Below are 26,895 nucleotides of genomic sequence, written 5' to 3' on the forward strand. Positions count from 1 at the left end.
TGCAGTTCTACCCAGAATGACCAATGTCCCAGGGTTTGGGGTCCATCAATACAGCACGGGCCAGACAAGGAGAGGCAGAAACAGGTCACCTGATTTCCTGGAGAAAGGGGAATATGACCAGGCAGAGCAAGGAGGTGGCTTGGCAGGGGCAGCTCAACAACATTCTGAAAACAAGCAAGAACCAGGAAAGTAAGGCAAGACAGGCAAGCATACAGAAATCAGAGAGAGGGTGTCTAGAAGCCAACCATATAAGTATGGAGATTCCAGTGTGGACACCGGACTCTCTTTCTTCCTAGTTTTCTCCTCTCACCTTTCACCCAGAGGGAGAGTGCTGAGGACTGAGTAGAACATGGTCTACAGGGCTTCACTGAGAGTGTCCTCAGAATTGAGCTGCTATCCTGGGGGTGGGCCTCAGGGTTGGGACTCCAGTCTTAGGGGTACCCTAGCATGAAAAGGTTAAAGCTCAGATATAGATCAGAGAATAGATGGCCAGGGGTCTTGGGACTGGCTCTCTGAATACAGCAGGAGTCTACTCACCAGACCTGTGATACAAGAGCAGATGGAGAACTTGAAACAAATCCGATTTGTTTCTGGTCACTTGAGCAAGCAAATTAGGACTGTTTCTTATTTACCTGGCTTAGCGTGTACCAATTAACAGTAGGTGATCATAAAATGTTTTCTGAATGAAAGAATGAATGAAGTAAGGAAAAAATAAAACCACTAAATAGCAACAGGCTTGGTTTCACAGCCTAGGATTAGAGAAGATGAGTGGAGTAAATCCGGTTGGCATCAGTTTCCCAAGACCTGCTCACCCTGCAGATGAATGATAAATCAAGTTTGGGAAGCTGCAAAAGCAAGGAAGAGCTAGGTCACTCTGCCAAAGTGCCTAAAACGGCCTTTCAGCTTCACCCCTGACCAGAGCCACAAAACCACTGTAATAAGTTTCATCACATGCTGGTGAGGGAAGAAAGATGACGTTTACTGCTCATCTACTCTGTGCCTAGCTCTGTGCAAGGTACTTGATGCTTGAATTCATTTAATCCTCAAGAACCACTTCATTTCACAGACACGGAAATGGAGGCTCTGAGAGTTGAAGTTAACTTGTTGGAGACAACGCATACCGTGTTTCGCCGAAAATAAGACCTAACCGGAAAATAAGCCCTAACATGATTTTCCAGGATGACATCCCCTGAACATCAGCCCTCATGCATCTTTTGGAGCAAAACTTAATATAAGACCCGGTCTTATTTTCGGAGAAACATGTAGTAAGTGACAGTGCAGGGACCAAACTTAGCTCTACCTCTAAAATCTGTGTTCTTTCCACTGTCCCAGCACACCTTTGAGTTGTCTTTCACCTTTCACCCAAGATAAGGATTTCCTCTGGCATAAGTTCTCCTTTCTCCTCTGAAGCAATCCCCAGTTCAAGTCTCTGCCCGCTGACAGTTTACTCCCGCTTCTCTGCCACTGTCTCTTCTTCAAACACAATCTTTTACTCAATCTAACGCCCACTCAAGTCTCACAGAAAAACAACCGCGCAGTGGATCGGCGTTTCAGAAAGGACTTTCAGATATACTATTTCATCTGCCCTTCACACCGCCACGGAGCCGGCAACGCAGATTAAAAAAAGAGCACCCCCATCTTACAAGAAAGGCATCTCTCCAAGGTCACGGAATACAAAGCAGGGGAAGTCGGGAGCAGAGCCCGAGGTTTTGACCCTGGTCTTCGGCTCTTCCCATGGCCACCCCCGCCCGTGACGTCACACAGTAACCCCCTGGGCTCGAACCCCGGCCCGTAGCTCACAGGTCCCTTCCACGCCCACCCACCGCAGCGCCCCCGCCTGTCCTTCCACATGGCCCCCCTCTCCCACGACTCCCTCTCTTCACCAGCCGCCTCCGCCCACGGGCTTCCTCACCCCGCTGGCCCCCTCCGTTCACAAGCCCCCCTCGCGTCACAGGTAGTTTACGATCCCTCCTCGGCCTCCCGCAGATCCTCGCCCCGCCTCCCCGCTCTGCCGCCCCAATCCCCCACAACTGTCAGCCCGTGGCCGGGCCGGCCCAGGATACCTTCTCCAAGGATGCCGGTCTCTGCACGGCCAAGGAGCGAGCCAGCGACAAGACCGTGTTGAAATAAAAACCCCGCGAGGCGCTGGAGCCGGAGCCGCAGCCGGAGCCGCCGCTTCCCCGGGAGGCGGCCGCCGCCATCATCAAGCGCGCAGCGGCGCTACCCCGGGGCTTCGAGCACCCGGCCAGCGAGCACCGGAGCTCACCGCGCAGGCGCGGCCGCATCCGGCTTCCCCGCCACGTGACCACTGTGGTGCGGAACTGGGCGGGGCGGGGCCACGGGGCAGTCCCACAGCTGGAGGGGGGGGGAAAGCCCGTGCGGTTGGCCGCGGCCAAACGCGCCGGGAGTGGTCCCCCCCGAGCCGTTGGGCATGATGGTCGGCTCCGGAGGCGGGGTCGCCCCGTGACGACGGGCGGAAGAAGCTCGCGCTGCGACCGCAGGGTCTACTGGCCGAACGGTGCGTGGGACGGAGGTCGGCGGCTCTGTGGGGCAGAGCGGCGGGCGCTTCCCGAGGGCTTCGGGAGGGCGGCCTGGACCCCTGCGGACCGTGAAAGGCCGTTCCCAGCCTCGCCTGCTCACCTCCTGCTCTTGCCCAGAGCGAGCCGAGCGCCGGCAACATGTCGGCCTACTCCAAAAGTTACAACCCGTTCGATGACGACGCGGAGGATGAGAGCGCCCCGCCAACCCCGTGGAAGGACGCCCGCGACCTCGAGGGGCCCGGCGCGCCCGCGGACAAACAGCAGTACCTGCGGCAGGAGGTGATGCGCAGGGCCGAGGCCACGGCCGCCAGCACTAGCAGGTCCCTGTCCCTCATGTATGAGTCCGAGAAGGTCGGGGTCGCCTCTTCCGAGGTGAGTCTGGAACGTGGCTGGGCTGAACCTGTATTGTCCCACGGGTTCAAAATATGTTTGAATATGAAAATATGTTTGGGGAATTCCCAAATTGTCTAGACTAGGTTCTTGTACTTGAGTGACTTGATGATTTGTGACAATGTGTTAACTATGTAAAGAGACGTGTCTTTTGAGCACTTGAGAGGCAGTTTGCATCCGGAGATTCTTCCTTGCCGTTAGTGTGTTTAGTTGATTTTCTTTTTTTCCTACTCTTAGTTTAAAGGTACACTCCACTGCACTGTCCAGGTAGGTAAACATTCTGACCAGCCGAGCACAGGTTAGGGAAGTGGAGGATCTGTTTCCTTTACATAATGTCCTCCTCAGAAGCCTGGCCCCAGGGCTTCAGCCATTCTTCCCTGGGTGACCCAGGATGAATGAGGACTGTGTGGGTGCTGGTGTCTGACACATCAGAGCAAATGGACCTTGAGTTCTGTCCCATCACTAACCACTTCACTTTGCACTGGAGATGTTGAGGTCTTGTCTTCCAGGACCTTGCTGAGTAAGCCAGAGCCCGAGTTCGGTGGAGTCTAGGGTCTTGCTTCTCAAACCCTATCAAAGGTCTAAAGAGACAGTGTGTGGTTGGCACAGTCCATTGCTCCAATTCACCTTTGTCAGTTCTTTCCATCCATAGAAGTTTTCAGAGTAGGACCTCAAGTGAGGATTATTCTTTTTTTGGCACCACATTCTGTCCTCAGATGACTAATAAATGATTTCGTGTGGGCATTTGTTTTTAAGTATTAAAAACTAATAGTAGGTTATTGACATGTCAGCTAAGAATAATTAATTTTGAGCATATGTAGCTTTGAAATGTAATGCTGGAAGCTACAGTGTTATCTTCCTCCATGAGTCTCCTTGTAATTCGTTTCTCTGGCGAAGTTCATTCTGACCTGATCACTTATGGTCTTGGGCAGTTTTGAGGTATGTTGATTAATTTCTCAAATAATCACCTCCATGATTTCCCCATTGCCCCCTTCCTGGGTGATTTCCCCTCCCTACTTCTCCCTGTTACAGTATCCCTCATTGGCCCTTCTCCCCATCCTTAGCCTGGTTGACATTTAGCTTGTAGTTCTTACATGTCAAATCTACTGGATTCCAATGTTCAAGTCTAAATGGAAAGTGTTGACTTAGTTTTGGGAGGATTACCTGAGGTCCTAGGGCCCTGATGGAGGGGTCACTTGATTGAGTGTCCCAGGCCCAAGGAAGCCAACTATGAACTGTTTGAAAAGACATCCTTGGAAACAATGAGAACAAATGAAGTTGGAAATAAGAATGATATAAAGTTAGATGTCATGGCCAAGGATAAACTTGGCTTTTCAGGCTAAGGTTAGACAAGAGGAGTGAGGCAGAGGAGGGATGTTCCCAAGGAAGAGAGGAGCAATGCAAAGGCACCGTCCCAGCACTGGAGCTCCTAGGCTCCTGAGCAGGGAAGCGATGCACAGAATGGGACTGGGTAAGGGCCTGGAGGAGGCAGCTTAGGAGCCTTTCACAGTCAGAGGGAAGGTCTGTTCTCATAACTAACTAAATAAATAAATAATTGCATAACTGACTAAATAATCTCATAACTAACTAAGTAATAAATAAAAAAATAAATAAAGAGAGCACCAAAAACAGAGTAGATGTGAGTTGTTTCTTACAGATTGTGTTGACATGTCCCAGGCTGCCCCGAGAGGTCCTTCTCTATGTAGTGGGGACTGCGAGCACCTCAGGCCTGTGATGCTTGGCCCTGGGCCAAGCTGGCATTGGTGTGAGTGGTACATTATGATCATGGCTGGGCAGGTGACAGGCTCTCTCACTAACATAATTATGTGTTGAATTTTTCCAGGATTGAATCAGTTGGCAATTATTGGAGGCAGGAAGGGTCAGCACCTCTGCCCTACCCCATACTTTCCAAACTGTCTTTGAATCGCTCTTGCCACTCTTTCATTCCCCTCGGAGTGGCGGTGGGGGGTGGGACAAGTGAGCTCTTCCTGCCACTCAGTGCACAGGACGGCTCCCAGCAGACCTGTGTCAGCTGCTCACCTCCCAACTTAGATTGCTGCCTGCAAGATACCCAACACCATGAAACATGCCAAAACATGACAGGTTTTTAGAGAGGACGGAGTTTACAAATAATATTGGGTTGGGAAGGTCATAATTCAGTCCCAGCTTGGCAGAAGGAAGAACATTACTTAGTCAAGTCACCTCTAGCAAAGGAAAGCTGCCCTGCTGTGAAACCTACAGGGTTAGTTTCTCACAAAGACTAGCCACAGGTCATGACCGCCAATGGACGGAGGAGAAGTCAAAAGGGCAGAGCAGGTTTCACCCGGCTGGCCTGGTAAGCACAGTCCAGAACCATAGAGAGTCTTGTGGGCCACTCAGCTCTTCTGTTTCACAAGTGTCATTTGTTTCTTTTCTTTTTCTAAGGTTTAATTTTTGTGAATCTCTAATCTAGTCACACGGTTCAAAATTTAAAACATACAGAAGGGTATGAAGTCTCCCCCACTCTCTGCCCCACAGCAACCACTTACCATCAGTTCCTTCAGGGTTACTGTAGAGATGGTCTGTGTATAAAGGTATACTTATAGTCTTTTTCCTTTTTTTTTTAAATTTTAACTTAAGCAGAACCTTCCTATACATTCTAATCTGCACATTGCTTAATAGGATTGGAATTATTTCGTAGGAACATATAATGCGTTGCCCTTTATTTTTTATTTTTTATTTTTTTAGGCTATGCCATATTCCATTGATTGAATGGGTTCTGTTTATGGAGCTAGTCCCCTAATGGTGGGCATTTGAGTCATTTGCACCTTTGGGTGAGCCTGTTTGCGTCCTGCTTGGACACAGTTTTTGTACACCAGATGTACATCTAACAACAGATGTTAGACTGGGGCCTGAGCAGCTGGCACTGTAACATCAGTTGAAAGGGAGTGGTCTTCAATAGGATTCCATCGTGACTCACTTAGTGGCCCCAGTCAGGACGTCCTGCACACCATCTCGTGCAGGGGCCGCACTCACATTCTCAGTGGCTTTCCAGCACTCAGCAGTCACCGAAGCCACATGGGCATTTAGTTCAGAGAAGTGGATGAGAGGACAACACCCTCCTAGCCCAGGAACAGGGGCCATCACAGCCATCTATTTAAGGTGTCTCCATAACTTAGGGTGGTGCCCTCATTCTCTGGGAAACTGGTCCTGGAGCAGAACCTTCCCCATTCCAAATGAGGGGAAATACTGACCACAGCCTCCCCTCCAAGGCAGCCTGTGATGGTTCTGATGTGGCCAGAATTCATAGCACAACCCTGTCCTGAAACAAAAGCAGATGGAGGGGGAAGACATCTGCTAGGTAAAGTAATTCCCCAGTAGATTTCTAAATGTCAGCTGTGGAGGAGGCGCAGTCTCTTGCTTAACTTTCCACCCTGTACTTCTCAGCACAGTGTCCTGTATGTAACTAGGAGCTCCCCAAGTAGTTACCAGGTGAATAAATGACCCGGGGAAGGGAAGGAAAAAGCAGAAGAGGGAGCAGAGGATTGATTGGACGTGGAGGAGAGATTGAGGTGGGAAGAATCAATTGAGCTTTGTGACTCTGGATGAAATCCCCCTCCTGATGACCGGAAAATGCCTCCTTAGGCATTTCAGGCCATTTCTACCATATGTAAGGGACTGGGATAGAGAAATGTCATTGGACCACATGTTCACCAATAGGTCTGTTCTGGATTTATTTTTCATAAATTATCAATGATTAAATTTGATTTTTGGAAAGTTGTGGAATCCCAAGCAGACTTGCTGGCCCTTACCTGGCCATGTGTGCTGCTTCTTCCTGGGACGGCCTCTATGGCTGCCATGTTGTCCTGAGGAACCTTGCTTTGCTGACCAGGTAATATGTGGTGGGAAGCTGAGGGGGTGTCTACTCTCCAGCCTTCTGCCTCTTAGTTAGTGATTCTGAGAGTGGGAAGAGCTGTTGGAGGTCTTGTGTGAGGATCCCCAAGGGCACACTCAGGCTCAGTGATTCCCAAGGACTCAGAACTCAGCAAAACTGGTATACTCGTGGTTCTGGGTTCTTACCGTGAAAGGACACAGATTAAAATCCTCAAACGAAAAAGGCTCATAGGACAGAGTCCCGGAGAGACCAAGGGTAAGCTTCTAGTTCTCTCCCAATGGAGTTGTGTGGACAACATATACTCCCCCAGCAAGGATGTACAATAACACACAGAGTATTGCCAGCCAAAGAGTCTCACCGAAGCCTGGGGTCCAGCGATTTTACTGGGGTCAGCCATGCCTACATCGCTACCTGGCTGCCCTTAGTCTCCAGCCCCTCCAGAAGTCAAAGTGTGGCCCAAGGACTCCATCATAAATAACATGTTAGCATAAACGATCTGGCCTGGCCTAAGGACTCAGGTAAACAAAGACATTTTTATCAGGGTGTTTCAAGGGCAAGGCGCCAGACAAGGCTTTTCTTTGGAATGTGCAGGATGTGGACAACCCAGGCCTGCTGAGTTAGTCCTTCCGGGCCTCGCATCAGCCTGCACACACACGGTGAGGGGCACCAGCATTACCACCTTTGCCCTTGGTGTTTTGTTGTAAAACCTAGGACTCCGTCTGTGTTTTTCAATCACTCCATGCTACTGTCACGTGCCTCTGCAGTGACACAGAGCCAGTCTGCGCATGCTCCACACATGCCCATGCGTCCTGCCAGTGCTTGTGTGTGTTCTGTTGGAAGAGGAGCTACGTAATGAAGATATATTTCAAGTTTCTAGATACAGCTTTTTGACTCCAAATTGACTTCTGCCTACTTACCATTTGATACCCGAGTTTAATTGCAAGCTCAGTGTGAGAGACTTAGTACTGACACCTTTTCCTCAGGAACTCGGGGCATGGATCAGCCAGGGAAGACTCAGACCTGTCTGACATTCCGAGGCCTTGGCAATGCATTGAGGTTGGAGTCTGGTGGTCACTACTGCCCTCTGAAGGCCAGAGCTCCACCCCCTTGGTGATCCCCGCTGGGTCCTGCCAGGACCCCCCGGCCTGTTCCCCTTCATGCTCACCGCACACAGTCCTTCTTCCTCTCTCAGTTCCTCCAGCTGGCCCTGCCGCCCCGGGCGCTGCACCAGCTGCTCCCTCTGCCTGAATGCTCTTGCCCTACCCTGACCTTTTGACTCGGACTTCTCAGCTTTACATTTCTCACCCCATTGGGGAGCCTCCCTGACCCCCTCCTCAAACCAGGCCAGGAGTCCTTGCAAGAGGCTTAACCCTGGCAGAGTTTTGATCTCGTGTGCGTGTGTGATGGCTTTCTTTCTGTCTCTCCTGAGAGACTGGAAGCTCAGTGAAGCAAGCACCCAACTTCCTTTTTCAGATTCCCAGCACTGCAGTGTTGTCAACAAACGAAAAATCAGATTTAACTCCCCTCATCATGCCCTCCGCTAGACTGTTCCATCAGGGCAGAGATTTGGGGTTGCTTAGTTCACCCCTGAATCCCATGCACCTGGAACAGAGCCTGGCAGAGAGAGAGTGGGTACTCGTTAATACCTATTGGCAGGTATCTTGCAGCCCTGTCATTGTGTGTGTGTTTTCAGAGAGCACTGTGCCAGCCATAATTCCCTGATGTCTTCGTGTCCTCACAGGGCCCTTGGACATACTCCATCTGGCAGATGTCACCTCACATCGGGCAGTGTACACCCTCACCGGGTTTTCACTTTTTTCTATTTCCCTGTATTCTATCAGAAATGCCTATGCTTGACAGAAAGCCACAGCCAAAGAAGAATTGAGACACTCCCTCTCTCTGTGTTGTCCCTCAGCATTGTACCACCAGCCAGCCAGGTTTTTTTCTCTGACTGTCTTTTCCAGTTTCACTTTAAAAAATTCCTTTTGGGGCTCAAAGGAGAGGGGGAAGGACCTGTAATGCTAACACTTGAGCCAGGTACTTTGTGTGGGTGCCCTTTATCCTGAGGGCACTTTGCAGAGCTCACAGCCCCTCTGACCTCTTCTACGACCACTCATTCTCACAGGCACCAATGGAGAAGAAGTGACGTGGCCCCCTTTCTGGGGGACGGGAGCATGCCTTGGGACCAAGAGCGTTTGAGCCCTGCCTTTTGTCATGGCTGGGGTGCAGGGCCTGCCTGGCCTATCCCTTCTGTCCTGGCACTTCTGGTGTTTCCTCTGCCAAGTCCTTCTTCCTTGTTGGTTAAAACTAGGTCACAGGCACACGGAGTCCAGTCCTTTCCTCTGCCCCTGAGCAAGGATTTTAGCAGAAGTTCCTCCTCTGACCAGCAGATCACCTCTGGTAAACACCAGCTTCCAGCTCACAGAAACGTCCAGACACCAGAGCAGCGTTCAAGTCCTGGCCTTCCAGCATCACAGCAGGGCAAGCCACCCCCATCTAACATCTAAATCAGACGTTTGGTTTCCTTACCAAGTCAGCACGGTGACGCAGACTCAGAGTTTGAGAGACTGTGTCACTAGTGAACAGAAAAAAATAAAACCTCACTGTGAATTGAAAGTTTTTATCAGCTACTTGTTACTGCTGTGATTCTCCAAATTGAGATGGAGAGGCTGAGATGGGAGGGCAAGAGGTTTGTGAGACAAGCCAAGCCGTGATGGAAGGGCTCGCTGTCCAGGGCCTGCCAAGGACCTGCCTCCTGGTGGACAGCAGGGCTCTGGCCATCATTCCCACCCCTCGCTGCCTTACGTGCCTCTCCAGCTTCAAATTCTTCTGTTTTGTGCGGTGTGTGAAATAAGCTGGGTGGGACTGGACTATTAGAAATATATCGACTCAAACACATGAATCCTGGAGAAAATCATTTTAATTCTAATTTATAGCTCTCCCTTGTTCCAGAAAAGACTTACCTCAGAATGGACATGAAGATGACAAACTTGAAGTGTTGGAAGAAGTAGAAACTCCAGATAAATTAGCAGACTTTTTTGTCCCCGAGAATTAACCCTTGCAAGATTTGCTTGACAAATTGAAGAACATAGTCCAGAAAACATTTTTCTTTTTACTTGACATGTCTCATGAACTGGTGAAAAACACTTAAATGCTCAAAGCTGTAAAGCTCGGCAGTTCTAAGTTTTTTTCCAACAAGAGTTAAACAGAATTTAATAGTAAATTCGACTAGTGTTTTAGTTTTTTGTCTATACATTATGTTTTTAAATTTCATCCACTAAACTCTATAAGAACTCAAGTTATACAGTTAGGGCTCTAAATGTCCTAAAAACTGTCTCTTAACACATTTATATATGAAATGGGTTCTTAAGCCCATTGTCTGTAGTTTTGTTTTTATCCTTCAAATTTCCAGGGCATTTGTTTAAATTGTTCATGACTTTGTTTTTAGGTATCAGGAGAGAATATCTCTAAAGATGATTTGCACAGTTAATAAAATTGCTGAGCCACAGGTAGATGTAAGAGTAGAAGATTGAGAGGAAGGCAGCTGAGGGCAGAGGCTGTGTCATGCGGTAGCAGAAGAAAAGCTTGAGGGCTGACTCTGGGTGGTGAACACACAATGGGATTTATAGACGATGTAATACAGAATTGTACACCTGAAATCTATGTAAATTTACTAACAATTGTCACCCCAATAAAATTAATTAAAAAAAAAAAAAAAAAAAAGCTTGAGGGGCTTGGGAGTCTTCTGGCTGGAAAGGCAGATCACAAGGGACGGTACAAGGCCGAATGGCCTGAAATAGAGGCTGAAGCAAGTTTGGCACAAATAAAGGAAAGTGTTGCTTTGGTGGTGAGTTCACATCCACAACCAGAAACATCAGTTCTTAGGGAATAAGGTCTAAGCTCTCCCCATGGCCATAAAGTGTCACTCATGTACTCATTTGGCAAATTTGCAGTGAGCAGCACCTTATGAGTGAGGCACTCGAGACAAAGTAGTGTGCAAAGTAGGTCTCTGCCTCATGGAGCTTATGTGCTGTAAAGAATGTGAAACTAAACTAAAGCCCGTTGAGGGTAGAGAGTGGAGGGTTGAGGGTGAAATGAGAAGTTCTGATTTAGAGAAGGTGTTCAGGGAAGTGGCCTCTGAGTCACGGCCCAAATTGAGTGAGGAATGGAGTCATACAAGTATCTGGATGAGGAGCATTCTAGGCGGAGAACATAGCATGTGCAAAGACCTTATGACAGGATCACCCTTGTTACAAGTTTTAAAGCTGAAACTATGGGTGAGCTGGAATAAGACATTAATAGGGCACAGAAAGGACCTCAGAATCTATTCTACAAAATAGAGTTTAAAGACATGAGTAGGGGGCTGGCCTGGTGGCTCAGGCGGTTAGAGCTCCATGCTCCTAACTCCGAAGGCTGCCGGTTCGATTCCCATATGGGCCAGTGGGCTCTCAACCACATGCCAGTTCAATTCCTCAACTCCCGCAAGGGATGGTGGGCTCCGCCCCCTGCAAGTAAGATTGAACAGGACACCTTGAACTGAGCTGCTGCTGAGCTCCCGGATGGCTCAGTTGGTTGGAGCGCGGCCTCTCAACCACAGGGTTGCCGGTTCGATTCCTCGACTCCTGCAGGGGATGGTAGGCTGCGCCCCCTGCAACTAGCAATGGCAACTGGACCTGGAGCTGAGCTGCACCCTCCACAACTAAGACTGAAAGTACAACAACTTGAAGCTGAATAGCACCCTCCATAACTAAGATTAAAAGGACAACAACTTGACTTGAGGAAAAAAAAAAGTCCTGGAAGTACACACTCTTCCCCAATAAAGTCCTGTTCCCTTTCCCCAATAAAATCTTTAAAAAAATAAAAATAAAACAAATAAAGACATGGGTAGGGCCACGTGGCTCCGGTGGCTCCCTACCCTAACCCATACCTGAAAAGAGAAAATACAAAACCATAATCCATGGCACGGTGCCAGGTCAAAGCCAGTAAGGGTTAACAGGACCAGGGAAGGGCTACAGCAGGTCTGCTGCCAGTGGAGACCCTGCACTTTGACCCCTATCAGCACAGTTCGTCCATCTAATGTGGTTTTGTGAGCCAACCTCATGGGCAGGAAGGGAAAAGGACTCGAGCAAATTAAGAAACAAGCAAGTAGAGGTGGGGCAGGGAGGGGAAGACAAAGGAGTGTGTTGTCGGAAAGGATAGCGTGCCCCTTAAAAATGACAGTGTCTGTCCCTGTATATGCTCACTGAGGGTTTATGAAGAGCCTGCTGTGTGTGACCCTCTACAGGTAGAGGGAGAATTACAAAAACATATAATGCCATCTGTCATCTCTCGTGCTCCACAGGAGCTCGTCCGTCAGCGAGGAGTCTTAGAACGCACAGAGAAGATGGTGGACAAGATGGATCAAGATTTAAAGACCAGCCAGAAGCACATTAACAGCATTAAGAGTGTGTTTGGGGGGTTCGTCAATTACTTCAAACCTAAACCAGCAGAAACCCCACTCGAACAGAATGGCACCCTCGGCCCCCAGCCCAACAGTAGGTAAGTGAGTCTTCAGCTGTCTGGATATGAAGTAGCAGAAAGCAGGGTTTAGTGCAAATAGTCAAGGCTCTCAGGCCACTTCTAGTGCCTTAAAGGGATCCAATAACCCTGTAAGTTTCTCACTGGGAGGGATTCATCTTCAAGCAAGTGGAAGCAAACATTTCGCCAGCACTCCTGATTACCTTCATTTGTTTTGACACCCAGTCTGCAAATTCTGCATCGATTGGGTCTTCAGTAAATTACTGCTCCAGTAACTGACCCCAGTAACTTGAAAGAGAGTGTTCACCTCAGAAAGCTTCATCAGTACAAATGTTACTTCACAAAATTTTTGCTTTAAAAAGTCCTTATAGTGAACTTTTCCACATCTAATCCAATTTGCCATTTGGTTTTCATTTTAAAGTTAGAGATTATTTTCCCCAAAAGTTTTGGCTAGATATGTAAATACCACTTGTTCAAAAATAAAAATTGAGTTTCTGCTAAAATAGATTACTATTATTCATATCTCAGATTGTTGTCTGTTTTTTATTGTAAAAAACAAGGTAGCCATGTTACAGGAAGTCTGTACTTTACGTACCATAACACAAAAACTTAAAATTTAGTTTTTCCCCCTATTCAGTCTTTTCATAATTGTCACCAGAGTATTCATTTGGTTTTATACCCTGCTGCTTCCATTTAACCCAGAAAAATATTTGATATAATGAATGCTATTACACGGGTTTTATAACCATTTTTTTCTCTCTCTGTCTCTCTCTTAATTCTGAAATACAGAGCTTTTCTTTAGAAGTATTTATTAACATACATAACCAATGTACAGTAAAATGCACACATCTTAAGTGGAGAGCCAATGACTGTTTACATGTATATACACCAGTGTGGCAACCACGTGGATCAGAAAGTAGGGTTCAGTGGGGAAGAAATTAGGAAACTGTTTCCAGCACATAGTGGGACTGGGGAGAAACGAATGTAGACAAAGGAACTAGTGGTGGCGGCAGAAAGGACAGACAGGTGAAGTTATTGGTACTTACGGAGAAGAAACGGTAGAAAAGGGAGCAGGTGGTTAGTGGGGCGCCCAGGAGCTGTTTTTTATGCATACACTACTAGCCAAGGTTATGAGGGTTTGTTTGTTGTTTGTTTTTGGCTCAGCCGTAATCACCATTCACCCCAATTGTCCAGCTTGACTCTGATTTCAAATATCTTGTCACACTTCCCCTACCTGGAGTGATTTAGATTTTTTTCAATATGCAATCAGAAAGATGATTTGTGTCCTCATTTTCGGCTATGTAATTATTATAGGAAGTTCAGATATCCCTTTGCTTTGGACTGAGAGATCCACCTCGCGTGACCTCAGCAGAAGAGCCAGCCTTTGGAGAGGTGGGAAGCTGGCGAGTTTGTGATTAGCACTTCCCTGTGTCCTCATGCCTCTTCCCAAAAACTTCTTGGGACTCATGGGACCTCTACAGCCCTTATCATGCTATAAAAGCCGTTAAGGTCCTGGGGCTCCCAGGGCAACTTTGTTTTCTGGAGCACCTTGAAAACTCAAGGTTTTCCCAGCAAGTGTCCCAGTAGTGAAGCAGCCAGAGTTATTAGGTTGGTGCAAAAGTCATTGCGGTTTAAAAGGTTGAAAACAATTGCAAAAACCGCAATGACTTTTGCACCTACCTAATATTTCGGTGAGGTGGGTTTCTTGGTGCCCCATGTGTCATGTAGCTCATCAAGCCGTCTGCCCCCAGTCAGCTGTAGAATTCTTGCCATCATTTACTAAATGCAGCGAGGGAAAACTTTTAAATGAAGCAACTTACGCTCATTCAACTGTGTGGAAGCGGATCTGTGCAGCTATGTAGGAGAGGCTGCCCCACTGGCGTTGCGTGGATTCCTTCCTTCATGACTTCCAAGCGCCCACGCTCTGCAGGCCCATCCCTGTGGCTAGGAGACGAAGCTGCAGGAGCTAGGTCAGTGATGTGGGGGATGCTCAAGGGAGGGGAAGCTTGGCCCTCGAAAGTGAGGAGGTGACGTTTTGTGTGGAGTCAGGGTTGCGTGGGACCCTGTGAGTTGAAGGAGGAGGAAGGAGACAGACCCATGGCAGTCAGGGCACCGGAGAGGCCACGGCAATGGAGGGTATTGACTGTTTCCAGAACGGGGGAAATTAATACCATGGTATTAAGAAATTAATACTTGGTATTAAGGCGTGAGCTGTGAGCTTCTAATCCCTACATTTGGAAAAATCACTGTAATGTATAATTGCTTCTACAAAGTGCAATATATAGTGAGTAAAACTTTTGTGATCCTATTAAAACCCTTCATCCGTAAACACAGGAATATTTGGCTTTTAAAAGCTTTTAAAATAACTTTTTCCTAATCAAACTTCTGTCGAGTCATGTGTTTCCTGTGTGCGTCCTTATCGCACAAAACTTTGAGCCGTCTTTAAAGTTTTATTTCTCTCTTGGTAAACCATTTTTGTTCTTGCTGACAGTTTCATAAGCTTCTTGCTCTCATTTCCATTTAAAGCTCAGGGGGGATCCATTCAGGTCATAGATTTAACCACTAAACCTGAAACTCTTACTCAAAACTTGGTTTCTGACCAAGAGCTACTACTCTCTTAGACGTCTTCCCTTTCTTATTACTTCTGTCATTGTCCCTAGAATTGGCTTTCTTTGGGGGAGCCATTTTTCACAAAGAAACCAAGTTTTTATCATGTATTATTACTGTGTGCATAAGAGTACACAGAAAAAAATCAGTTTCGAGGTGTGCGGGCCGGGTGGTGGCCAGGCAGGCTCAGAAGCCATGAGTCTCCTGCCTACACCCAGGCCAACAACACATGAGGCTCTCAGACATGCTTGAAGAAACAAGCTGTGTCTTCTAGATCTTCAGTCACTGCTTCTGAGTAACGAAATCCACAGATTTCAGAAAGCTCTGCTCTATTCTACACGTTGCTGGAGTCCTAGGGGCCTGCAAAACCATTATCCTGACAGAGCCCAGGCTTGGTCCTAATGGGCAGGGAGCCCTTGAAGACGTTAACTGGAGAAGGACATGTCAAGGTTATGTTAGAAAGATGCCCAGCATCCTGGGGTTAAGGATTGGAAAGGCGACGGACTAATCTCTAAGGGTAAAGAGTCAGAGCAGGAGGGGCCGGGTTTCTGGGGGACATCAGGAGTCAAGAGGACTTTTGTTTGCATGGATTACTGAGCATGGAGCTGTGCAGGGGAAGGGCGAAAATGGAGAGTGAGGAGCCCAGCGTGGCTGATGAAGTAGTCAGGCTGCCTGTGTGGAAGGCCCAGCTTCAGGGGCACGTCCCACACCTGTGGGGCTTCAGTGGGGTGTCAGGTGCAGCCTGAGTGTCTCTGAGTTGCTGAGGAAAGTCCTTGTCTACAGTTGGAGCTGGCAAACTATGCTTCACAAGCCAGGAAGCAAAATCAAAGATATTTTGTAGAGACTTATATAACAAGAAACCAAAAAAAAATAAAATAAAAATTTAGTGACAAAAATCAAAATAGGAAAATAATGATTGAGTACACTGTTTTTGTAATACAGGTCTACTAACAAGAATGAAATTCTTAACTGAGGTTCAAAGTTAGTGTCCCCTGTCATGGAATCGATGGGTTGCCAGTGGACGTCTCTGAAGGCCCTTCTCCTCATGGCCATGTAGAAACAGGTCATTGGGCTGGAGTTGGCCTGTAGGTCAAAGTTTGCTGACCCCCAGTCTAAAGGACCCATTTGTTTGTTTCATATGCTTTTCCACCTGGTGTTAGGATCCTCGTTTTCCTGAGGGAGGGCCGCCTAAGCAGATGCTGTGCTTCTGAAGCAGGGGTCTCAGATCGCTGCGTGCGCGGCCAGAGGGTCCCAGGAGGGGCTGGTGGGTCCCGGCTGTGGTCAGAGGAGGCATTTGATGGTCTCACGCAGGCATTACTTGAGAAGACGGGCTGCACTGGCACAGGTGGTTTTCCTTCCTAAAAGTTGTCTTGTTTTCTTAACTTGTATCCAAAGGTTGAAAGAAGCTATAAGTACAAGTAAAGAACAGGAGGCACAGTACCAAGCCAGTCACCCAAACCTCAGGAAGCTGAATGACTCAGGTTAGTGGGGACCTGTGCTCCCATTCCCATTCGCTTTCTATGGGGAGACCTCTGGATTTGGTGTTGGCCCTGAGTGGGTGGGAGACAGTGGGGTCTCCAGCTGCTGTCATCTCACATGCTGGGTGAAGGGATGTATCACTCTCAGGGAGGTGCAGGTGTGTGTTACCATGGAGGGTGGAATAACGAAGTGGGAGCCTGCGTCCCATTGGAAATGAGCCTGTCCCATGTAACCCTGAGTTCTTTCGGTATTGAAAAGCCAACTGCAGGAAAACCTTATGGTACGTAGAAAAATGGCCCCCCAAAGTTGTCCACGTCTTAATCCACAGACCCTGTGAATATGTTAGCTTATATGGCAAAAAGGGAATTATGGTTGCAGAGGGAATTGCAGTTACTGATCAGCTGACCTTGAGGTGGGGAGATTATCCTGGGTTATCCATTTGGACCCAGTGTAATCACAAAGATCCTTTTTAAGTGGAAAGGGAAGCAGAAGAGGAAGTGTCAGAGTGAGAGATTGAAGATGCTATGCTGCTGGCTTTGAAGCTGGAGGAAGGGGCCACCTGCTAAGGAATGCAGGTGACCTCTAGAAGCTGGAAAAGGCTAGGAATTGGATTCTTCCCAAGAGCCTCCAGAAGGAACGCAACCTTGTTCACACCTTGATCTTAGCCAAGTGAGACCCATGTTGGACTTTGGACCTCCAGAACTGAAGGATGTTTGTTACAGCAGCAGCAGGAGACTAATACAGCCCCCAGGCCTGAGTAGACGGAGAATCAGCAACGTGGACAAGGTGTGCAAGACAGAATGTTTTGTGTCAAATTATCCCATTAACATCAAATGACAGGCCCAGAAACATCCCTTACCTGGAAAGGAATTTAGGCCTCCTGGGAGCTTCTGTAGACCCCTAGAAAGCCAGGCACATTGAAGGACTCCAGAAGTCAAATGCTTCCTGTGCTGCCTTCAAGGAAAGCATGTACCCCGGAAGCTCTGGAACCCACCACTGTCATGGTTGACACGACTAAGGCCTGATGGAGGAAGAGCTGGCGTTCAAGAAAAACTAAGATCAACACCGTTCTGTATGGAAAAGTGAAAACCACAGGAGGAAGTGAGAGAAAACTGAAATACATAAACCTGGGGGGGGAACCCGAGCTCCTCACACCCTGAAGAAGTGGAGTAGGAGCCCTACACTCCAAAGACATGATTTTAAGGAATTAAAGGCAGTTTTCATTTGTGTGGTGTACGTTAAAAGGTTTAAAAAAAAATGACACTACGTGTAGAATGGCTTCAGTAGGTTGTGCTAGAGGAAATACACTAAGTCTGAAAGGGATGTTTCCCCAAAAGATGTAAACTGAGATAACAGACAGGCTTTAGAAACTGAAGTTCAAGGAGGATTTATTTCTTGGGGCAAATGTCCATTATTTAACGTTTCTTGTTTCCTTGTTTTTTTCAAGTGAAAAGACAGTATAGAAATTTCAAAAGAAAAACAAAAATCACCCATCATCCCATTTCTGTAACATAAGAATTTTCATTTTCAAACCTTGTCTTTTAGACCTTGTCAGCGAACCTTTGTGGTTGTGTATTATTGCAGTTCTGCCGTACTATTACTTGTGTGCGTCTGTACGCATCGCTGTCTCTCTCCTGAGCTTGTGTGCCAGGGTCAGACCACGTGACCCTTAGGTTCAAGGTCTTTGATCTCCAAAGGGCTGCCTGCCCCCAAGGAAATGTCTCTCCCTCCCGCACCAGCTTGCCCAGTACTCCTGCCCACCCCCCGCGTGTGATCCGTTCCCGCACTCATCTCTTCGAATGGCCTCAGAACCAACCACCTTATTCCTTCCACCCATTTTCCAGAGTAAAATTAATTTGGTGAAGCAACATTTCGAGAGACAGGAGTTAACTATTCTCCTGGTGTTTCTACACTCAGACCCTGTCTCTGGAGGAGCCAGTTCTGCTGTGAGTGCCGAGGCTTACCCGAAGAACCCACACCTTCGAGCCTATCACCAGAAGATTGACAACAACCTAGGTAAGACTGGAAGCTACACCTGCCTCTGCAGACCCCTTACTTGAGACACTTGTCTTACAGGCACCTCATGACGAGCCAACCAGTAACTCCAGTAGGCACCCAGGCTCTCAGGACCAAAACTTTGGTGTCTGCCTCTCCCTCACCACATGTCAGCTCCAACATGAGTTGTGTCAGTCTCACCCTCTCCCTCTCTGGGGTCTACTTCTCTCCATCCTCACCTTTCATCTCGATCGTGACATCAGCAGGGCCCAGGACTCCCTGAGGGGCCGTACAGTGCAGCCCGGACCCTGCTTGCTTCATCCTTACACGTGGCATCCCGAGCCCTTGTTTCTTCCCCTGTGAACCAGGCTTGGGAACAAAATCTGCCTCTCAGGGCTGGAGGAGGGGTACATGAGCAACACCATCAAGCACGTGGGAAACTGCCTGGCCTGCTAAGAGCCGGGGCTTGTGTGGCCATGACAGCACACTGACCACACAGCCAGTTCCCTTACAGTCCAGGTCCCTTGCCCTGGCCTCTGGCCCCTGCCTGCCTCTCTACCCCTGCTGCCCTCATCACTTTGTGGCTCCCGGTTTTTTCCTGCCTCACCGCCCCATCTTGCTAGCGTGTCCTTCCTCCTGGTCTTTGCAGGCTGAGTCCTTCTTAGGCTGTGAACCTTGCTTTAATGTGGCTGCCTCTTGTCTCAGAGCACCCTATTGTTTCCACTGCAGTGGCTTACCTGATGTCTTCCTAACCAGACTATACATTTCTGGGAACACAGGACTATGTCAATTTGTCACCACTTCACACCCAGGACCTGGCAGGCAAGCACTCAGTGATCATTCTTTGAATGAAGGGAGCGAAGTCAGTTACTTGAAGTTTAAGTGGAGGAGTGCCCTGTGTGCGGACGGTGGGAGTTGACCTGTGAGCAGCTCCCATGAGCTGATTCTAGGTGATGTGTGAGACAGCATACTGCCTCCTCTGACCTGTGCTCTGTGAACAGGGACCTCGTTGCTCGTCAGTCTTCCACTCATTAGGAGACAGCAAAATGAGTGAAACAAAAAGTCAAACATTCCCTGCTCTAAAGGTTTGGGAGACAAACCTGAACCCCATGAAGATGCATATTGGGTGTCGGTGCACAGGCTTCGTCCTGTGCTCCTCCTCCCAAGAGGGGACACAATGTGTGCCCCTTCCTTGGTTCACCCAGAGTAGCACCCATTCCAGCAGCCCTGAGTGAGTGGCATGGACAGCACGTTAGGCAAATCTATACCCTTTTTCTTTTCAGTAACATTTACCTTCATTTCTGAGTACATAGATTCATTGTAGAAAGTTCTGAAGTTAGGTAAGTGCCATGAGGAAATTAATATCCATATTCCTCCTAACAGTAGCCACTAATTTTGGTGCCATTCCTTCTATTTTCATGTGTATATGTGCACATATGTCTACAGTGTCAGATGTCCTGGGGATCATTCAGTATACACATTTCTGTATCCCCTGTTTTTTGTTTGTTTGTTTGTTTGTTTGTTTTAGTTTCAGGTGTACAAAGCAACATAATAGTTAGATGTTTATACCCCTCCCAAAGTGATAAGCTCCATTCCCGCAAGCTACAACCCCTCTGACATCTTATATAACTGTTACAATACCATTGACTGTCTTCTTTATGGTAAACACCAACTCCCATGACTATATATACACACACATTTATATATATGTATATATGTAAGTAATTACAGTTGACATATAGTATTATTCTACTTCAGCTGCAGGTGTACAGCGCATTAGTCAGACATCTACACAGTCTATGAAGTGATCCCCCTGATAAGTCCAGTGCCCATCTGGCACCTTACATACTCTTTACAAATTGTTGATTATATTCCCCATGTTGTATTTCGTATCCCCATGACTATATTATATCTACTAATTTGCACTTTCTAATCTCTTTACCTTCTCCCCTCTCCCATCTAGCAACCAACAGGGTTTTTTTCCCTATATCTGAGTCTGTTTCTGTTTTGTTTGCTCATTTATTCTGTTCTTTAGATTCCACATATAAGTGAGATCATAACGGTATTTGTCTTTCTCAGTCTGACTTATTTCACTTAGCATTATATTCTCAAGCTCCATTCATGTTGTTGCAAATGGTAAGATTTCATTCTTTTTTACGGCCGTATCCCCTGCTTTTTCACTTCGATCTTGACTACTTTCCTGAACGTTTTTTCCTAAAATCTCTTTGAAGAGCACTTTAGCAGTTCCATCCCCTGCTGTTCAGTTGTTTGAGACTGCAAATAATCCTCTGTCCATCCCTGTGAAGAAATGTTTGGCCACATTTTGTAGCTAGATTACTAGAAGTGGAATTATAGTCAGGGAACTTTCCTTTTAAACATGAAAAGAAATCTTCACAGAAATAAGGCAGTTGTTTTAGAGAACAGACATAAGCAAGAACAAATAAATAAAAGAACTGTAATTCCACTGCCCACAGCTCACCACTCCTACCCTTGGTGTGAATGGCAGCACTAGGCCTGCATGGCTACAAGGCAGAGGGCCCATCTCAGCAAGCTTCTCACCCTGGCAGCTTCCATACCAGACTCCACCTGCCCTTTGCCCCCAGAGCCCAGGGAAGCCCCAGACAGCCATGCATGCTGTCCCCTGGACTCTGCCCTGCAGCCAAAGACTTCAGGCAGAAGAAGGTGCATCTGCCGATCTGACCACTCCAGAGACACATAAAGGGGATTGAAAGACTTCCGTCCTCCGCACCATAGGTTTCTCGAGGGGGAGGAGGGAGACCTACAGAGGGTACAGAACTCAGAATGTCCAGCCCACCCCGAGAGGCTGAGGGTGTACAGTTGGCATGAGGACTTGCAGCGTGGCATAGAGGAGGGCTGGGTGGAACGGGGAAACTCCAGATGTCGGCCACCAGGCCCTGCTGACACTGGCTGCCCTGGCAGGTTAGCTCTTCCCTTTTTACCACGCCCTCCCTGTCTCAGGAACTAGTGCAGGCGCCCTCTGACAGCTCTGCCTTGGCTGGTGGCTTTACTTTATCACACTTTCTATCTCAGTGTAGCTATTCTTTGCTGTCCCAGCTGTTGACAGGCTTCTCGAGGCCAAGAGTGACTCACAGGTTTTATTCTTCATAGTCATGGGTTTCAAGAAACTCAAGAAGCATAGGGCTGAAGACTGTTTTGTTTTCATTGATCCAGTTTAGATTTGTGGTATCAATGCCAGTATTTCTATATTCTGGCCTTTTTTCACTTAGTGTTTTATCTTTAATTTAGCAGTAAGAAGGCTTATGAAGCACTACCTCATCTCTCTTCCCTCTGACTCTTTTCTGTCCTGCTGTTCTTAGCAAAGGGGCAGAAAGCAGCTCTGGGAATGCCCCCTACTACACACACACACACACACACACACACACACACATGCACACACACACACACACGCACACACAACCTGGGCAAGAGGCTTTATTGTTCACCCAGATATAATCAAGTCGAGACTCCTCTTTGCAGTGGGCATAGGCCCATCAGGGGGTCCCAGAGTGCCCCCGCATGTCTCTTCCCCCCACTCACCCTCAGTTCTCTTTATGTCATCTGTGCCATGCTCCTTTTCACATACTCCTAAGGCTGGCCACAGAGTACATCAGGGAATAGAATCTTATAGACATTGTCTTAAAAATGAACGTGAGGTTGATTTTTACAGTTTTTGAAACAGAAGGAAAATATTTATTACCAGCAGTGGAAAAGCCTACTGAGGAAATTAGAGAATGAGCTCAGAAGGAAACTGGCCCCAGGGGGCTCCCAGAGGCTCCCCTCAGCTGTGCTCCGTGTCCTGGGCAGGATGGAGCTTGCCTAAGGAGCAGGGTCCACATTTGTTCTCAGAACAAAAATGGATTTGCAGTCAGGCCTGGTGGAATTGGCCTTGATTTCCCCCAATGTTATACCTCCCCTGGGTGGAAATGGAGCTTTCCTTACGTTTGAGCTTGAATTTCAACAAGACTGATAGAACCTAGCGAAACCTTTTCCAGAGTAAGTGTACTCCACAGTTACCTGGGGCTCCGCCAGCTGGCATCTCTGAAGGAACCCAGCACTTTCGGTACTTCACTCCTTTTTACATGGGGACCCTGGGCTGTCGGGATCTGGACACCCAGTTTGTGCAGAGGCCACTGCCTTCTTCCTGACCACAGAGTCAGTGAAGGGTGTGGTGCCAGGCCAGTTTTGGGACATGCAAGCTAACTGTTGTACCCCAGAACATTCAGAGTATCAATGTGTTGTTCATGGATCTGGAATTAGTCACGAGTGAAGAAGAAATGTGGGAAAATGTGAATTTTCATAGCACAGGTAAAGGGACCTCACAGCATTTGGGTCCGTCTGTACATCTGTAGTTCATGGGTTTTCTGGCAGAGCCCCCCAGGTGGCAGGGCAGGGACACATCCCCCCTTCTGCCACTAGCAGCATGGACCAAGGGGGTGCAGCCTTCGCCAAAGGGGAGTCGGGCTGAAGTAGCCTGGATACAGGGGCTCCTGTTGGACAGGTCTTCCCAGGTGTGTCTCTCTGACATGTTTCCAAACGTAGGTCCTCATATTTCCCACCCCGGATCTGTGTTTGATCTAGTTTTAGGGAGCTGGAGAGGGAAGGAGGGAAAGCAGGCATTGCCCACTAATGTGGGGTTTTTGCTTCTGAAGAGCAGACCAGTGAGTCTGGCTGTTATTAACCGGTATACCTCTCTTACCATGGGGTCTAGGAAGGGAACATGTTTCCAGGCCCTTCTGTGCTCTTTTCCATGAGTACTAACTGATCTTTCAATTTGCAGCAACCTACTAGAGGGTTCAAAAGCCGCTGAAAAATTAATGTACATCTATATGCATTTTTCAAAAACACTGGCAGGAGAAACACCATCATATTAACAGTGGTTATTTTGGGTGGGCAGTGTGGGGAGAAGTGGCTTTTACATTAAGCACGTACTACTTTTTATTGAGTAAACTGATTTTCTTTTCATTTGCACGTATTTTGGAAAATGTAACCAACGCCCTGGAGGTTAGCCTATTTTTTGAGGAAGAGGACTTGGTAATCTAAATGTCTCTGAGTACCTGGAGGGAACAAGAAGAAGTTCCCTATCACTGTTTGCATGTCCTTTTCCTCTCCCACAGATGAGCTGTCCATGGGACTAGGCCGGCTGAAGGGCATAGCCCTGGGGATGCAGACGGAAATTGAAGAGCAAGATGACATTATTTGCCGCCTCACAACCAAAGTGGACAACTTAGATGTCAATATAAAAAGCACAGAAAAAAAAGTTCGACAACTTTAAAGACGGACAAGGATTTCTACTCCATTGTGATGAAAAGATTCGAAAGATCTTCTTTTAAACTCCCAAGAAATTTCATTTATTATTTTAGTATGTAATTTAACATGTCTGCAAATGTTATGATAGCGTGGGTTTGAAGAGATTTTGTTGTTATAAGGAAGTGTGCATCCCACTGTTTCTGAGAGCCAGCCCCTCTTTCAGTTCTTTGAACTGAATGCTTAGAATTTTAGTCTGAGCACAGTAGCCTGCCCCTGAATATCCTAGGCCTTTGATTATTACCATGCTGGAAGGAGAAGAAAAAGTTGCATTTCTTACTTTAATGAGCATGTGGAAAGATGGGGGCAGAATTTCAATCCTTGTTTGCTGTATATGTCATTCCTAGGCCTTACGGGAGTCAGCGTGCTAAGGGACCCTGTGAGCCAGTTGTTTGTGGGGGAGGGTCCTTCCTTTCCACACTTGTTTAAATTAGTCACGATACCTCATCGCCACACACACACACACACACACACACACACACACTGAGCACATCGTGATTCTCTCAACCTTCTAGAAAAGGATCAGTGTGAGATTCAAGAATAGAGGATATCAGCATTCTTTGCTGTTTTGTTGACAGATGTCACCTCTTGTCCTGGGCTCCATCCTTGGCGTGCATTTTAGTAGAAGGCGTTCAGACCAGCCCTGCTCACTGTGATGACTGGAAATAGAAGGGAATTGGGTGAGCCCTTCTTCCCCGTGCGCCCTCGCCTCTGACTCTCTGTCCATGGTTAGCAGCAGGTGCCCCACTGGCTCAAGGCTGCCTGGTGGGCCAGTTGGGAGCCCTTATTATAGAGAGAAGAATGGGGCATCACACACACATGGCCAAGCAGTAGTCTTCCTGCACTTAGCTGAGCCTTCTACCCTCTGGGCCTCTCCCTGACCAGGCCGCAAGTATGGCAGTGTTCACTCAGGGCCGTGTCTCCTCACCCATCCAGGGTGCCCACGCATTCTCCTTGCACGTCTTACAAGGTGACTTGACTCAGCACTTGGTTCTCTGCCACCCAGCTTCAGGACTGGAACTCCGTAAATGATGCTGATTTTGTATAGAAGGATTTGGCTAAAAGAGAAAGGCCAAATCTCATCATTTTAACTGGCCCCGTTCTTTAATTTTACAGAGAGAATCACTTAAAAGCATTCATTACAATTGATTTCCATAATTAAATGGATTTCTGTGTATTGAAACCTCCAACAAAATAATTGAAGCCATAAGACCCTTGTCTTTTAAAAAAGCAAATCAATGAAAATATTTTGAAGATGGTGAAAGGGACTGATTTTAATACAACAGGTCAGAGACTGGAACGTAACAGTGTCTTTCACCTTGAACGTGGCACCGACTGAGTGACCTTCGCTCCATTCTGTAGCCTATAAACAAGGCCCTTCAAGCAAAGGAAGCTTCTTTAGAGTGCTGCAGCAAAGCATCCGTATTTATGTAACAATTCATTTGTATAAATTCCATCCCATAATACATGAGCGTCCTAAAAATACTGACAGCTTCCATCGGCAGACACTTTCTGTCAAGTTGCAGCCACCTCCGGGGGTCTGATCCACATTATGGTGACTATCCCAGGATGTCATTATAGGTAATCAAATTAGATAATTTGTTTGTCAGATATTCTCTTGATAACCGGTAAAAGGAAAAATTTTAAACATATACCCACCCCAATGTAAACAAATTCACAGGGCTTTCAGCAAAACGGCTGCTCAGAAAGCATGAAGCCAGAGGGCAGAGCCAGCCGGTGTGTACATTTCCACTCATTCTAATTGTTTGTTTTTTTCCTCTCTAACACCTTCTCTCCCTGTATGTCATGATAACTCTGCTTATCAGCATCAGGCCTACATAGACTCATGGGGATTAGACATTATACCTCAGATCCAAACTTTTTTTTTCTTCAAATAGATACTGGGAAGGCCACCCACTACCAAACATTCTCTTCAGCAGCCTTCCATTAACATAATGGGATTAGTGATTTAACTAACTTGAAGCAAAGTAGCACCTTATTTTATGTACCTTCACTGTCTTGTTGAATTGATGAAGTCAGTCACCTCCCTCCCCTTTTTTTAACCCCAACTGTATGGAAGGAGAGTTACCCTCACTTTCTTAGAAATTTGTCTTCCTCTGACATATTAGAAGGCCTTATCTCTTATTTTGTTCTTGTTCAGACGCTCTATATCTAAGGCCTCGCCTACAGGCTAGCCAGCAGTTTCTTTCTGCTGGGTATTGAATCCTGCTCCTACGCACTCCAAGGACCATTTACTGGTTCTACTTTATAAAGCAAAGTTGCTTGTGTTTTCAGAGAACAAAGGAAGGCCTGAGGAGCCACCAGAATCTTCCCACATGATGGTGATGATCAAAAACAAAATATTCTACCCTCTAGACTAGACACCTCTCCTGGAGATACTCAGAGGTGCCCAGGCTGGGCTTGCCTGTGGGATGGGCTTTGGTAGGACAGACAAGACCAGCGAGCTCGTCCTTCTTCGCCATTAGGGCCCATAAGACAGATTTTTATTTTCACAGTCGAGGTGGAAACAATCTGTGCCTTCAAAAAAGTGGCTTTTGTAAACTTTAGGTTGGTTATATATGAAGTGTGCTACTAACTTAAAAATAAGTGCATTCTCCTCCAGAGGAAATTATTTCTGACATCTAATGATTTGTGACATAGCAGTGGGGTTCCCTCGTGAATGTCTTCTTTTGCATTCTGTAGGAAAGGAGACCTGAGTTTAACTCAGGTGGCAAGAAAAAAATTACATACTCATAAGTGCATTTAATTTCTCTAACTTTGTGAATATGTAATTTTAAGTGTACACTACTGATTTAATAAAAATCTTATACTTTGCCTATGTAGGCCTTTTCTGCAGAATTTTTAAAGTTACCAGTGTTGTTGATAATCTTCAGTGCTGATGAGTGAAATGTCTTGTGTATGGAATGATCTAGTTATTATAAGTGCTTGTGGGACAGTGGACTTTTTGTTCAGAGTCTGTGTCAGAACAGCTCTTATGCTCCATGCCTTCAATTCAACAACCATATTCCATAAAATAAAATGTGAAGTTTTTAATCAAATCCTGTTTCCTACATAGTCATTTTCAAAGAACTGGTGGAGGGGATTCCTCCATGTTGAGTCTTCCTGCATTTGGCCCTCCCTGCCACATTTAGTCCTGTGAACAAGCTT

The 26,895-nt window shown here is 47.1% G+C and overlaps 2 protein-coding genes across 3 annotated transcripts in view; one reads left to right on the plus strand and one right to left on the minus strand.

The window, feature by feature from the left end:
- PI4KA (phosphatidylinositol 4-kinase alpha) overlaps positions 1-2,295 on the minus strand; it is a 115,518-nt gene extending 113,223 nt beyond the window's left edge. Inside the window, exon 1 of one of the 2 annotated variants that reach the window (XR_013992550.1) lies at positions 2,064-2,262. Coding sequence is in view for 1 of the 2 variants with exons in the window: in XM_081037906.1 (XP_080894032.1) it covers positions 2,064-2,285 (222 nt within the window). In the remaining variant the exon portion in view is untranslated. Of the gene's footprint in view, positions 1-2,063 lie in introns of both variants that reach the window. The other variant, XM_081037906.1, reaches the window with a different exon arrangement.
- A 32-nt stretch (positions 2,296-2,327) lies between these two features.
- SNAP29 (synaptosome associated protein 29) lies at positions 2,328-26,786 on the plus strand. The gene is made up of 5 exons (XM_081037759.1): positions 2,328-2,912; positions 12,146-12,342; positions 16,324-16,409; positions 18,325-18,423; positions 23,538-26,786. The coding sequence occupies exons 1-5, from the start codon at positions 2,679-2,681 to the stop codon at positions 23,693-23,695; spliced, it is 774 nt and encodes a 257-aa protein (XP_080893885.1). The 5' UTR covers positions 2,328-2,678; the 3' UTR covers positions 23,696-26,786.
- The last annotated feature ends 109 nt before the right edge of the window (positions 26,787-26,895 follow it).

Source organism: Rhinolophus hipposideros, assembly GCF_964194185.1.
Source record: "Rhinolophus hipposideros genome assembly, chromosome: 24".
Classification (NCBI taxonomy): domain Eukaryota; kingdom Metazoa; phylum Chordata; class Mammalia; order Chiroptera; family Rhinolophidae; genus Rhinolophus; species Rhinolophus hipposideros.

Coding starts and splice junctions, on each gene's coding strand:
- SNAP29 (XM_081037759.1), top strand. CDS start 2,679: ATGTCGGCCTACTCCAAAAGTTACAACCCGTTCGATGACGACGCGGAG. Junction 2,913..12,145: donor TCGGGGTCGCCTCTTCCGAG/GTGAGTCTGGAA, acceptor CGTGCTCCACAG/GAGCTCGTCCGTCAGCGAGG. Junction 12,343..16,323: donor GGCCCCCAGCCCAACAGTAG/GTAAGTGAGTCT, acceptor TTGTATCCAAAG/GTTGAAAGAAGCTATAAGTA.